Source organism: Cydia fagiglandana, chromosome 16 (genome assembly GCF_963556715.1).
Source record: "Cydia fagiglandana chromosome 16, ilCydFagi1.1, whole genome shotgun sequence".
Taxonomy (NCBI): domain Eukaryota; kingdom Metazoa; phylum Arthropoda; class Insecta; order Lepidoptera; family Tortricidae; genus Cydia; species Cydia fagiglandana.
Genome location: NC_085947.1, coordinates 4,095,179 through 4,110,935, shown reverse-complemented (window position 1 = coordinate 4,110,935; position 15,757 = coordinate 4,095,179). Strand labels below are relative to the sequence as shown.

The 15,757-nt window shown below is 40.0% G+C and overlaps 3 protein-coding genes across 3 annotated transcripts in view; 2 read left to right on the top strand and 1 right to left on the bottom strand.

The window, feature by feature from the left end:
• Positions 1-15,757, top strand: part of LOC134671776 (5-formyltetrahydrofolate cyclo-ligase-like) — an 82,917-nt gene that overhangs the window by 22,462 nt on the left and 44,698 nt on the right. The gene's annotated exons all lie outside the window — the stretch shown is intronic.
• LOC134671780 (transient receptor potential cation channel trpm) overlaps positions 1-15,757 on the bottom strand; it is a 410,982-nt gene that overhangs the window by 378,289 nt on the left and 16,936 nt on the right. The window lies entirely within an intron of this gene.
• Positions 37-3,523, top strand: LOC134672155 (uncharacterized). The gene has a single exon (XM_063530058.1). The coding sequence runs from the start codon at positions 71-73 to the stop codon at positions 3,521-3,523; it is 3,453 nt and encodes a 1,150-aa protein (XP_063386128.1). The 5' UTR covers positions 37-70.

Sequence of the window (15,757 nt, the reverse complement as noted above, 5' to 3'; positions counted from 1 at the left end):
TACCACACCAGATGAGTGCCTCCTAAGGGAAATCCACGAAGATGTTAGGCGCTCGTTTCTGCTAGATTCCATGGGCGTGACGGCGCACGCGCGCCAAAAGGCCGACGACGCCCGCGCCGCCGCGCAGCTGGAGCGCTCCGCCGAGCTCGTCGATGGGCGCTGGTACGTCGGCCTTCCGTGGAAGGACGAAAACCGCCCCATGCCCGACTCCCGCCCAAACGCGCTTACCAGGATGAAGGGTATTGAGCGCAAAATGGGTAAGGATCCAGGATTCGCCGACAGGTATCGTGAAAGGGTCAGTCATTTGTTAGAAAATGATTATGCTAGGGAATTGACTAACACCGAGGTCACGCCGAAGACTTATTATTTACCTCATTTCGGCGTGGACAACCCCAACAAGCAAAAACTTCGTCTGGTCTTTGATGCTGCAAGTCAGGTAAGTGGTAGCTCGCTAAACGATTATTTGCTCACGGGACCTGACCTATTGTCATCACTTTTAGGTATAATGCTGCGCTTTCGGGAACATCCAATTGCAGTAACAGGTGACATTAGGGACATGTTCTTGAGGGTCAAGATCCAGCAAGACGACCAGGACGCACTGAGGTTTCTGTGGAGAAACAACCCCACAGAAAACATAAGGACGTACGCGATGACGTCACTCATTTTCGGCGCAAATTGTGCTCCATTCGTCGCGCAATTTGTTAAAAATAAAAACGCCCAGCGATTTGAATCGTCGTTTCCCGCCGCCGTCGATGCCATCGTCAACTCGCACTACATGGACGACTACATCGACAGCCTGCCCGACGAGGCGACAGCGATCGACATGGTAAGGAATGTCAGTGACATCCACAGGGCGGGCGGCTTTGAAATAAGAAATTGGACGAGCAACAGCGTCGCAGTTTTAAACAGCGTGCCAAAGGAGACCTTAGGTACTGCTGCTGTAAGGTTCAAAGTCGGCCAGCAACATGAAAGCGAGCGTACCTTGGGTCTCATTTGGTACCCGGCGGATGACATATTGGGCTTCGATTTGTCATTAAAACGTATACCGAGCGACGTCCTTGAAGGTGAGAATAGGCCTACAAAGCGTTTAATGCTAAGAGTAATTATGTCTATATTTGATGTACTGGGTTTCTTAGCACCCTTCACGATTCAAGGCCGAATCATGCTTCAAGAGGCTTGGCGCTTACAGGTGGATTGGGAGGATTACATTCCAGACCAGATATATCTAAAGTGGCGAAAGTGGGTTGACCTTCTAAAGGTAATTAAAGATATCCGTATACCTAGGTGGTACTGCACAGCCGCGCGCAATGCGGTAAGGGACAGCCAATTGGCGACAGCGCGTGCGGGCGAGATGCAAGATTGTGTGGATATCGAGGCAGAGGTACCTACCTCGCTCCCCGCGACCCACGCGCCTACGCACAGTGCTACGAAAGGCTACGACGGCGTAGCGGCATCTACATGTGCTACGACCGCATCGAGTAGTAAGTACTCATACTATAATAATTTACAGATGCATTTGTTTAGCGATGCATCTACTCAAGCGATGTCAGCTGTGGGCTATTGGCGCTGGGAGGATAACGGTATTATTTATGTTGCATTTATTGCAAGCAAAAGCAGAGTTATGCCGGTAAAACAGCTGACTATACCGAAGGCTGAGCTGCAAGCTGCATTGTTGTCGGCAAGACTAGCCAATGCAATTGGAAAGGAGCATAAACTGACGCCTATAAGGCGTTACTTCTGGTGTGACTCCTCAACTGTGATACATTGGATTCGCAATAAAAATCGTACGTATAAGGCCTTTGAAGCAAATCGTTTGGGGGAGATTGACGACCTTACCCGCGTTGACGAGTGGCGGTACATTTCTACGAAACTAAATGTTGCCGATTTAGCCACGCGGGACTCGTTTGATCTAGCCCTACAAAATGAGTGGATCAAAGGTCCTTCTTTTTTATACGCTGACGAAAGTGAATGGCCTAAAGATATTATACCTACAAGTAACGAGGAGACAGGGGAATGCGTAGCAGTCGTCCAGGTGCGCGAGGAACCTGCATGCATTCCAGTGCCGGACCCACAGCGCTTCTCTTCGTGGCTTCGTCTCACCCCCGCCACGGCCACAGTGCTAAAGTTCATCGCCAGGTGCAAAGGTCAAGCGGCCGAGATCGACTGTGCTATGATGGAGCGTGCCGAGATATTTTTACTAAAACACGCGCAAAACGAGTCTTTTGGGGAAGACTTAGCCAGAATTAAGGCGCACGGGGCTTTACATCGCGCAAGTAAGCTATTAAAATTATCACCTATTTTAGATGAACATGACCTACTTCGCGTGGGCGGGCGCATTGACGCCGCATCAGATGTGCCTCTGGACGTCAAGAGACCCGTAATCCTGGACGGCCGTCATCAGGTAGCACGACTAATCGTCCGACATTACCATGTGAAAGCGGCCCATGGAAGTCAGGAGATGGTGGTTAACGAAATAAAGCAAAGGTATTGGGTAATTAAACTTAGACCTACTGTTAAACTCGTGACGTCAAGGTGCATGTTGTGCAGGATAATGAAGACCAGACCTCAGGTACCTCGCATGGGAGATCTGCCAGGGGCCAGAATAGAACACCATCAACGACCCTTTTTTCACTGTGGGTTGGACCTTTTTGGGCCAATGGAGGTCGCGGTGGGTCGCCGCAGAGAGAAAAGGTATGGTGTTCTATTCACATGCCTCACAGTACGGGCGATTCATATCGAGTTAGTTGCCTCCCTTACAACTGACTCACTTATCATGGCGTTGCGACGAATGGCGGCGCGGCGCGGCTGGCCGCGCCATCTGTACTCGGACAATGGAACTAATCTGAGGGGCGCCGACACAGAGCTGCGCCGGTCGATGGAGGCGCTAGATATGGACGTGCTAAAAGCTGAGGGGGTTAATAACAACATGGACTGGACCTTTATCCCCCCCGCCAGCCCCCATTGGGGTGGGGCGTGGGAGCGTTTAATACGCTCAGTAAAAACGGCTCTGAAAGTCGTTTTAAAAGAACGAGCACCAAGGGACGAAGTTTTGACCACATTTATGGCAGAAGTTGAGAACATGGTCAACGGTCGTCCATTGGTGCACGTGTCTGTCGATCCTGCTGACGGTGAGTCTCTTACGCCTAATCACTTCCTTTTAGGATCATCATCGCGACTCCCTCTTGTAGGAGAGTTCGATGATTCTGATCTCAGCCTGAGGAAACTATGGCGGAAGGCGCAGAGGCTCGCTGACATGTTCTGGCAGAGGTGGCTAAGAGAAATCCTACCCACTCTCGTGCCCAGGACAAAATGGCTGGAGGAGCGGAAGCCGTTAAAGGTAGGAGATCTCGTTCTGATCGTGGATCCCAACTCTCCCCGTAATATGTGGCCGAAGGGGTTGATCACCCAGGTAATTCCTGGCGGAGACGGCCGCATCCGTTTAGTGGAGGTAAGGACGGCTACCGGGACTTACCGGCGATCCGCGGCTCGCATCGCTCCTATTCCCGTAAGTTTAGAGTGCTGAGTCAGCACTGGGGTGGGGAGTGTTAGCGATGCGCCCACTATACAAGTACTTATACCTATGTTTACCTATGTAACTAGATAGTTAAGTTTTATTTGAAGGAAACTTTGTCATATTAATTTAGATGCTAATGTCTAATACTTAAGGTTCAAAATTGTATGTCATATGTTATGCAAGTAATGTGCACTACGTTGCCATGCGCCGGCGGCAGTCCGCTGCTAGACGCGATCTATGTCACTCGACTGTATCCCCAAAAATCTAATTAAAGTTCAATGTTAAGTGTAACTTCGCATTTTCATTCCTCGTGCTAGTGCCTACCATCTACATAGTCTAATACGTCAACATTTCTTGTGCGTTGCTATTCATTGTTATAACAGCATAATTGCTTTATTGGTAGACATCTATTATATTTTATACCGACAATGGATTTATTGTTTCCTATTATGCTTTTGAATTTGGGTTTTAGTAAAGAGAGCGTATGTATTAGATGAACTTGTTGAGACATGATTTTAACGGTACTGTACCCTGGTCATAGTGACACAGTATAAAAGCCGAAGAGAAATGAGTTTGAGTAAGTATTACCGTCGTGGCAGTCCACTGTATCAGAGCTCCTTGTATCTATTGCAGTATATAGAAATATAGTGTTAATTCAACAGTGAAGTGTTTAAGTGTTTATAGAAAGACCCAACAATGGATGTAAGTATGTCTTTTATTACCGTAACTTACTTTGTTTTGTTTTCACTTGTGTTCTTTGTGTTTTAATTATCAAGATTGTAGACAGTGTGTAAATTATTGTTTTATATTGTTTCAGTTCACTGAAAATACTTTCAAGAACTATTACTACCCGGATAATAATAAAGACGAATCAAGCGATGAAGAGGGTACGCTTGGTTTCAAAGTTAAACAAGCCATCGCAAAGAAACGTTCAGGAAACAATATCGATAGTTTCTTTGAACGACCTAAAAAGCAACCCAAAATTGTGAAACGGTCTTCGAATGTGAGCAAAAGTTCACCAGACGGTGTTGCAAACTTATCATCCGGACAAGACGACGGGGCGTATGCATCACATTTGATTAAAATCGAGATATATGATATGCAAACAATTAAAAACGTCCCACCCATGGAACACTGGAAGCATGCGGACTTCAGATTGAAATATTTTGCGTTGGAAGACGATTTGGAGCTACAAAATACGCGAAATATTATTTATAACATAACAAAGCAATTAGCTTCTAAGGACAGTAGTGTGAAATATTTTATAGATAATAAGAAACAGTGATAGTTATAATTATTAATGATAGTAGTAGCTTAATGATTGTGTTAACGTATTTCTCATTTTTTACCTCTCCTTAAGTACATTTTCCATGTAACAGATTATTTTTATTGTATAACATTACAACAAGTTTTAATTTAAACTTCTCACTTGTAAAGGTCACAGTCCCCACTCTTAGAAATCTTATACGTGTAGTCAACTATTTAAATGAAAGAAAGCACTGTATGATTTCTCATTTCATAATGGACTCTTTGAGCTGTGATGTCTACGATCTTGAACTTATCAGACTCTGTGAAGAAATAGAAGAAAATGAAGATCTATGCGAGGCTGCCCGTCTTGTGAGCCAACTTCATCGAGAGGCGTAAGTAAAAATATTCCTGTTCATACATGTTTATAACTCTTAACCGGTACCTGTTTAACAAAGGATGGGTCCGTAACTTGTTGTGACCTGAACTAATTGTTAGGATAAACGTGGGGTGGGAGAGGACTGGTTATATAAGCGGGGTATCTCGAGTTCATATCATTCAGTGTTTTGGTGCCGTGCTTGTATTGTGATATCCTTTCCCATAATGGTGTTTACTTATTATCATATTGGTCTCACCTTACCTCGTGATAAGATTGAGGAATTAAGTAAAGAATTTATTGTATCATATTTTCATAGAAATATTAGAATGTGGTACATTTCAAACAAATTACCTCACACGTTACTGGAAGATTCTGATATTATACCGTATTATACACCATGTGATGGGCATATAAAAAATTCCAAGGGGAATACTGAGTCATCAGATGTGATTGATGGAGTTTTGATGATGCAGGCCTATTGTCAGCAGTGTCGAAAAGACTTACGTTAGTATATACAACCAACCATTTTAGTAATTATTTTTATTTTATCTCACATTAAGATATTTATGTTTATTTTGTATTGTTATAGATCTTCTCAAATAGGACGGGGAGTAAAAAGGACAGCTGCAGTTTTGGAGACTGAAGAATTATTGTTGAAGAAAAACCGTCCAGCAGCTGCTGAACCTGTCACATCAACATCACCCGAACCAGTTCCCGATGTCATTGTGAGTACAAATAATAATCATGAAATTGAATGTTCTGTGTGTAATAAGTTTGTCTCTAAAAGATATTTTAAAAATCATTTAAATAGTAATCTTCACAAAAATAATGTTTTAAGGGCTGACATTGAATGGGTTAATGTTCAGTTAATTGAAAATGCTTTTAAGAATAGGGTGGCCACTTACAGAATACTATTAAATGAAAATGTTCACCAACCATTTACTCCCGAATCTATTTTACTAGGAAATAAAGATAAAATCTTTGCATTATTGGATCGTTCCCTCACTGAACACCATGCTTTAAAAGTAAACTTTATTTTAAATGCGGATTTTACTCAAGAGAGCAAACAAGTAAATAATACATTTGATTTCCAATTATGTAACAATGTAGTTGATGTTAGCAGCGACAAAGATGAGATTTTCGAGTCAGTTGTTAAAGATATATTAACAAAATTATTTAACTTTGAGAGAAAAGATAGTGGATGGAGTTTAGTAAAATTTAACTATCTAGATGTCAATGTAAACAAATTTAATCCATTGCGTGGTTCTTCCTATATCGAATTACCACGTGATATTCAGAACAGAAAAGCAGTTATTAATGTAAAAAATAGTGATCATGAATGTTTTAGATGGGCTGTATTGTCAGGCTTGTATCCACCTACAAGTCATCGTTCAAACACTACGAAATCGTATATAGCGCATAAAAATAAATTAAATTTTGGAAATTTAACTTTTCCACTTAAAGTTGGAGATATTCAGAAATTTGAAAAAATGAATGATATAAGTATAAACGTTTTTGGTCTTGAATACAATTCGAAAAGTAAAATACATGACGTAGTAGGCCCATTACACTTAACAAAGTGCAAAAAAGCTACCCACTTGAACTTATTGTACATATCCAAAGACAGTAAGGGGCATTATTGCTATATCAAAAATTTATCTAGGTTAGTATCCAAACAATTATCAAATACACAGCATGCCGCACATATTTGTGATGGTTGTTTGTCGAACTTTACAACTCGTGACAATTTAATGAATCATCAAAGAAACGATTGTTTCCATGTTTGTACACATTTACCTTCAGAACAGGATAAAAAGAAAAACTGGTTCAATGAAAACGTTTCCTCCAATATACTTACTTTCGATAATTATGAACGTAAATTAAGGGTACCTTTTGTTATTTATGCTGATTTCGAGGCCTTTCTAAACCCGATTCAAACAGGTAAAATTAATCCTACTACATCCTCAACAACAAATATACAAAAACATGAGGTATATAGTTTTGGATACTATATTAAATGTTCTTATAATGATAAATTGTCAGTGTACAGAACATATAAAGGCAAAAATTGCACCCAGGAATTTATGAAGTATATGGAACAAGACTTAAAGGCCATTTGTAGGAGAAATACTTTTGTAAAAACTCCATTGCCTTTATCTAATGCAAATAATGTGCATATTTCTCAGAGTAGTACATGTTATATTTGTGATAAAAATTTAAACGAGGATTCAGTCATTTCCTATAATTACCATACTGGTCTTTATGAAGGAGTGGCACATAAATTTTGTTCTGAAAAATACAGGGCACCTAATTTTGTACCTGTATTTTTCCATAATTTGTGTAACTATGATAGTCATTTTATAGTGCATGGGCTTGGTTTGATGGAAGGCGACATTGAACTGATTCCAGAGAACAAAGAGAAATACATTTCATTTTCTAAGAACTTGCAAATAAATAATCGCACAGTTAAATTGAGATTTGTTGATTCACTTAAATTTATGTCCAGTAGTCTTGACAAATTGGCAAAAAACTTGTTGCCTGAACAATTTCATGAATTAAAATTGAATTTTTCATGCGAGGAGGATTTTAAACGCTTATTACGAAAGGGTGTATATCCCTATGAACACATGTCATCATACGATTCTTTAAACTTAACAGCTCTTCCCTCTAAAGATGATTTCTTTAGTTCCTTGTCTGATAGTCACATCTCAGAGGAGGATTATGATCACGCAAAAGATGTTTGGTCTCATTTTCAATGCAAAAATATGGGTGATTATTCTGATTTATATTTAAAAACTGATGTTTTATTACTAACTGATATATTTGAAAATTTTAGAAACCTTTGTCTTAAGACGTATGGATTAGACCCCGCTCATTATTATACTGCTCCGGGATTAAGTTGGGATGCAATGTTAAGAACTACAAAAATAAAACTAGAACTCCTAACTGATATCGATAAAATAGCTTTTATAGCGAAAAATATTCGAGGTGGCATATCACAATGTAGTAATAGATATGCGAAGGCTAATAATATTTTTTTGTCAGATTATAATCAAAATATCCCATCGTCATTTCTTATGTACTTTGATGCAAATAACCTTTACGGGTGGGCTATGTCTCAATGTCTTCCTACCGGTAAATTTGAATGGGTAAATACAGATACTGACTTTAATATATCTGATGACGCCGATCATGGTTTAATTTTAGAAGTTGATCTCGAATACCCTAACGAGTTGCATGACTCTCATTCAGATTTGCCATTCTGTCCTGAAAACGTTTGTTTGGGTAATTCCAAAGAAAAAAAATTAATTCCTAATTTAAATAAAAAAACGAATTATGTCATTCACTATAGAAATCTAAAACAGTGTTTAAAAAATGGTTTGAAATTGAGTAAAATCCATCGCATTCTTAAATTTCAGCAGTCTATGTGGTTAAAAAGTTACATAGATTTGAACACCCACATGCGATCACAGGCATCATCCGATTTTGAAAAAGATTTCTTTAAACTAATGAATAATTCAGTGTTCGGTAAGACCATGGAAAATGTTGCAAAACGTGTAAATGTCAAATTATTAAATAACTGGGAAAATCGAGGAAAAATGCAGGGGGTTCAATCTTTGATAGCGAAACCCGAGTTCCATAGTTTATCCATATTCTCTGAGAATTTAGTGGCCGTTCAGTTGAATAAAACTAGAATATTTTATAATAAACCGATTTATTTGGGATTTTGCGTATTAGATATATCAAAAACTTTGATGTATGACTTTCACTACAGCTACATGAAAACCAAATATCCAGACAACCTTAAGCTTCTTTATACAGATACTGATAGCTTAGTATATCAAATTTTCACGGAAAATTATTACGCAGATATAAAATCAGACCTTAATTTATATTTTGATACATCTGACTATCCTCCTAACAATAAATATGATTTGCCGTTAATTAATAAAAAGCGATTAGGGTTTTTCAAAGATGAAAATAATGGTAGAATTTTAAAAGAATTCGTAGGTCTGAGATCTAAAATGTATACCTTAGATGTTGAAAAATATGACGAGAATGATGAGAAAACTGAAAAATACGGTGTTTTATCAAAAGCCAAAGGAGTCAATAAATGTGTTACAAAAAAATTTACTCTTGACAATTACAAAACGTGTTTATTTAATAAAAATTTGCAACGCGCTCAAATGCTAAGATTTAAGTCTATAAAACATATAATATTCACTCAAAAAATAAATAAAATATCATTATCGCATGAAGATACAAAACGATACTTATTAGAAAACTCTTTTGACACTCTTGCGTGGGGTCATTATAAAATACCGCAATAATTAAAAAGTTTCAAAGTTGTAATTTAATCACACAGAACATTCGAATTCCAAATTATTGTTTGTACATTGTATGTTTTTAAGATATTACTTGTAAACATGTAAAAAAAAATGTATGAATTTTATTTTATTGTATCTTTTAAGGAAGTTTTGTAAATAAGAAACAAAAAAAAAATTAAAAGTGTGATCATATATAATAAATTTATTTTTTTACGTAATCCTTTTGTTTTTTTCTACTATATCTGAGTTGTTTAAATAGTAATCTTCTTTCTGAATATTACCATTTAAAGTCCATCCGTTAACATATCAACACTCACCCACACACACACACATAGACATAGATTACGATATTTAATAATGATTCACTTTTATCATCCTTTCACCACCATTGTCGCAGGTCCTAGTGGCTGTGGTAAAACTCAATTTGTCACAAACTTTTTGAATAACTCCAAAGAGATATGTAATGTTGAATTTGATGAAATTATTTGGTGTTATGATGAAATGCAACCTCTCTACAATCTGGAAAATGTAAATTATAGTCAAGGAATACCAGATTTTTCAATTTTTGATGGGAAGAAACCTAAACTTCTTATTATAGATGATTTGATGAGAGAATCAGATGGACGAATCGTTGACATTTTTACGAAAGGTAGTCATCATAGAAACTTAAGTGTTTTTTATATTACACAAAACATATTTCATCAAGGTCGAGGTCAACGTGATATTTCATTGAATACAAGCTGTTGTGTGGGTATTCATAAAAATATGTACTAGCGGGTAGATTAATAAAATCAGTTGCTATCGAATACGCGTTTCATTTACATCATGGTGACAGCGGTGGGATATTTTATTATATATTAAAGGCATTTCGGGCAAGTAAATAAGTTTCGTGCAGTTTAGAGTGTGTGCTAGTGCTAAATTGTGTTGTGTAAACAATATGGAGCATGCGCGGCCTCCGCCAGAGTTGTGCCTGGAGGGTGGCCCGGCCGCGCGCGCCGAGGCGTGGCGCCGGTGGTACACGCAATTCCAAGTATTCCTAAAGGCTTCGGGTGTCTGTAAGGAAACAACTGACGTGCAAGCCAGTTTGCTGGTAAACCTAATAGGGTCGGAAGGTTATAATGTTTACTTGACCTTCAAATTTACAAAAGATGAGAGCCGCGATGACTTAAAAACTTTAGTGGCAAAGTTTAACGATCACTTTGGGACCAAACAGAATGAAACAATGGCACGATTCAAGTTTTTCTCTAGGAACCAGGAAAGCGGTGAATCTATAGACGAGTACGTAACGGCACTGAAAATACTTGCCCAGCAGTGCGCGTTCAAGGACCTCGAGGAGAGCCTAATGCGTGATCGCATTGTGTGCGGTGTGGCCAGCAGCAAGGTACGCGATCGCTTGCTTAGGGCGGAGGATCTAACTTTGGATAAGGCGGTAAAGATTACTCAGGCAAACGAGATGTCAAGTGAAGAGAAGCGCGAAATCGAGGAATCTAAGGTTGCCGGGACACCGTCAACGTCGGCAGTGGATGTACTGTATGGAACCTCGGGACAGTTTTCGGGTGGCCGCGGCAGGCGCCCGCAGCGCTGGCGGGGACGCGGCGCCCGGCGCGGCGGCGGCGGCGCGGGGGCGCGCGGGGCCGACAGCCCGAGCGCGGCGGCCCGCTCCTGCGCTGCCTGCGGGAGTACCTACTGCGACGGAGGTCAGCGGTGTCCAGCGAGAGGTGCAAAGTGTTTATTGTGTGGTGGTGCAGGTCATTTTAAGGTAAAGTGCCCATTTAAAAGATCGAACAAAGTGTATCAAATTGAGGAAGAGGACGGTTACGGTGACGACGACGAGCTGTACTTCATCGACGGGATCGATGTGGACTCTGATTATCATAAAGACCGCAAAAAATGGTATGAAACTTTACTAGTTAGTGATAATCGTAGGGCCGAGACTTTTAAGCTTGATACTGGCTCGGATTTAAACGTTTTATCAATGAAAAATTTCAAAAAATTGGGTCTTGACAGTGCTAGTATAGAACCATCAGATAATATTAGGGCCGAATCATTTTGCGGAAATTTTGTACCTATGATCGGCTCGTGTATTATTAATTGGTTATATAAAGAACGTTTATATCCGTTGCGGTTTGTTATATGTCGAGATGATAGAAAGAGTGTTTTGGGCAAATATGCTTGTGAGGACTTAGGTCTAGTAAAACGCATATATTCACTTTCCTTAGATAATTATGAGGATCTCTTTCATGGCCTGGGTAAATTGCCGGGTGAGTATACTATTAGTATTGAGGAAGGAGCGCAGCCGTCAGTCTGTCCGGTTCGCAAGATACCTATGGGTGTGCGTGACAAGCTACAGGGTGAACTAGAACGCATGGTCAAAATGGGGGTGATTAGAAAAGTGTCCCACCCCACACCGTGGGTCAATGCGATTGTAGTGGCCGCGAAAAAAGACGGCAGTTTACGCGTGTGCCTCGACCCGCGGCCGCTCAACCGCGTTGTGCGCCGTGCTCGCTATCCCCTCCCCGCGCTCGGCGAAATTGCCACTAAGCTGCAGGGTGCGCGATATTTTAGCAAGCTTGATGCTCGCTCTGGTTTTTGGATGGTACAAATAGATGATGCCAGTGCCGACCTATGTACATTCGGGACACCATTCGGTAGGTACCAGTTCTTACGCCTCCCGTATGGTATAAACTGTGCGTCTGAGGTGTTCCATTCTAAAGTTCGTCAAATTTTGGAGGATCTGGAGGGAGTCGAGTCCTTCGTCGATGACATTATAGTCTATGGACGTACCTTAGAGGAACACGATGCAAGATTGAAGTCATTGCTGGACAGATCACGCGAGGTAGGTATTAAATTTAATAAACAGAAGTGCGAATTTAGGGTACAGCAAATTACTTATCTCGGTCACACGTTTAGTCATGAGGGTATGCGCGTTGACTCAGAGAAGGTTAAGGCTATCGAGAAGATGGCTTCTCCACACGACCGACCGTCGTTGGAAAGGTTTCTAGGTATGGTGAATTACTTATCCAAATTTATACCTAACTACTCAGAAGTGGCGTCACCTTTACGAGCCCTGTTAAAAAAGGAAACGGAATGGTGCTGGGAGCCAGAGCACGAGGCAGCCGCCGGACAGCTGCGGGCGTTGGTGAGCGGCGCGCCTGTGCTGGCCCTGTACGCCCCGCGCGCGCCAGTACTGGTCTCGGTAGATGCTAGTCAGCACGCGCTGGGCGCGGTGATCCTTCAAGAGGGCCGGCCTGTCGAGTTTGCGTCTGCCACGCTGACAGACGCACAGACCAGGTATGCACAAATTGAAAAGGAGCTTCTTGCCATCGTCTTCGGACTGGAGCGATTCCATCAATACGTGTACGCTCATGGTGACGTCACAGTCGAGACGGATCACAAGCCTCTGGAGGCATTGTTTTCAAAACCTTTAGATTCGGTGCCAGCGCGTTTGCAGAGGATGATGCTTCGCATACAGGGTTACGATTTCAAGGTCGTGTATAAGCCAGGTAAATATATGTATGTTGCAGATACGTTGTCTCGAGCACCCCTTCCGGATAACATTAGTGACAAGGTATCCGAAGAAATAAACGACCAGTCAGTTTTCCTATTGGAAAATGTCAGATTCAGTGACGGTAAGCTACGTACAATCAGAGAAGTGACTGCAGAGGATGGAGTGAGAGTGGAGACATGGCATTCCTTGGGTATTAGTTACGGATAACGGACCTGCTTACGCATCCAAAGAGTTCGCGGGTTTTAAAAAAGAATGGGAGTTCGACCATATTACGACATCTCCCCATTATGCACAATCGAACGGTCGTAGTGAAAAAAGCGTGCGAACTATTAAAGATATTCTTATAAAATCTATAAATTCTGGTACGGATTTCCACTTAGGACTTTTAAACTTCCGAACTACACCCCGCGATAACCTAAGTTCGCCATCTCAGTTACTAATGGGACGCACGCTCAATACAAGATTACCGTCACACGAGAGCAAACTTCGACCGAGCCGAGATAACAGCCGTGACTACGAGAGAATGGTACGTAACCAGCAAATTAGTAAACAACATTACGACCAACGAGCACGGGCACTGCCGGAATTACAGCCGGGCGACCCGGTGCTGGTGGTAGACGGGCAGCGCAGGAGACAAGCCCGTGTCGAGTCACGAGCAGATCAACCTCGTTCCTATTTCGTGACTGATTGCTCCGACAAGCGAATCAGACGAAACAGGCGCCATTTAATAAAACTTGAGCGCTGTTCACCCGTCAATGACAGCAACGTTGCTGACAATTTGCCGAGTGACGACGAAGCTTGGTCGAGTGCCGACAGCGACAGGCCGCCGTCACCCGACGGAGCTACTGCAGCTACGGGTTCCGCAGCAAACTCGCAACCACATACGGAAAAATCTCGCGAACCTAGACAAGCAGCGGTTAAGGCACGCATTAATATGAAAAACTATATTTAAAACATTAAATTTTTCCAGGCCAATGAAAGAAGTTTCGCTTAAAGTTTTTGTAATAATCACAATAAAGAATAACGTAAAAAAAAAAAAAAACAAAAAAAACATATAAGTAGGTAATACAATAATTACTTAAGTTAAGTTACGTGCATGCAGATATGTATATTACTGAGTCAAGAATTAAGAATAGTTATTTTGTAATACTCGCATGCGTCAGCTCAGCTTCTATTGATAGATAAGATTAAGTAATATGCATGTTATTAATGTTATAAATTTAAATAATTTATTTCCCCAATTACATCATTACATAATAAATATAATGCAATCTTGTTTACTATTTTGTTAAGATAGTAAGTAGTATGCTTGCAGTAGCATAAATGGATTATTATTAATTCGAAACAATCATACTATACGTCATTAATATAAACATCATTTATTAATCCAAAATTATAACTATTATACAACAATATGATTATACTTACTTTATACTTATGTAAAGTTAGCTTTGATTTCCACTGTAATTATAATAATGTACTTTAGGCATAAGTACTTATGGTTTACTTTTGTAACGGGGAAGATGTTGTGTGGGTATTCATAAAAATATGTACTAGCGGGTAGATTAATAAAATCAGTTGCTATCGAATACGCGTTTCATTTACATCACAAGCTACATTGTATTTTTTAAAAATCCCAGGGATAAAACTCAAATACGCTACCTGTCACGACAAGTTTACCCAGAAAACTCAAAGTTTGTGGACGAAGCCTACAAAGATGCTACAAAGGAGGCTCATGGTTACCTCATGATTGACCTGAAACAAAATACAAATGACATATGCCGTTTCAAAACAAAAATATTTCCGTTCGATTGGCATTGCACAGTGTATGTACCTAAAAAGGGGTTTAAATATGATAAAAATCAGCATATTTTAGTCAGTTCTACATGATGCATGCAAGAGTAAACACATATAAACATTTACTTGAAGCATTGCAGTTGCTTAAACCCAAATATCGTACTGCGTTACTTAAATCTTGTGACGATGAAGAGATCAACATTATTTGTGAGTGTATTTATAACGTCCTAAATGGGAAAATTCCATTAGAAAAAAAAGAAAAGACGAAACTAAAAAAATATAAAGATATTTTAAGAAAATTAGTTTCGAAAGGGAAACATAAAATAAGAAAAACTGTTATAGTTCAAAAAGGAGGTGCATTTCTACCTATTATTTTAGGTGCAGTTTTAAGTGCTTTAGTGAACTCTTTATCATAAACAAAATGGAAAACACAAAAAAAATGTTATTAGTAGAATCAGATTTTATTGACAGACTGAAACGGAATGAGAGTCCACCCGAAAATTCCTCATCTCGGCTAGATGGAGAGATGCAAAAGATCCTTAAAAGTAAAATGAATGATCGCGAAAAGTGGACGTTATATTCTCAAGCATTACAAAGATTTCTACATTTTATTGAAACAGATCGAAAACCGTTTAGAATACCCATCGTGATGGAGGGGCTAGATCAAGTCATCAACGAAAGTAATGATATTATAAAAACAAAAGTGAACAAAAAGGAGGAGAATGAAAATAATGAGTCAGTTACAGATAATATAACTGAAGCAACCACACCGTCATCGTTTAATACACCACCTGGTGAAATAAATCAAGAACTAATGCCAATTAGTCCATCAAAAATTATAAACATATTACCTAAATCTTATGAAAGAAAAGCTCGAACGTTGTTAGATTACATTGTTTCAAGTAAACCGAAAATTTGGTGGAAACAGACTGGTGAAGTTGTTATAAATAACCAAACCATTCAAAATAGTAATATTACTGATTTGG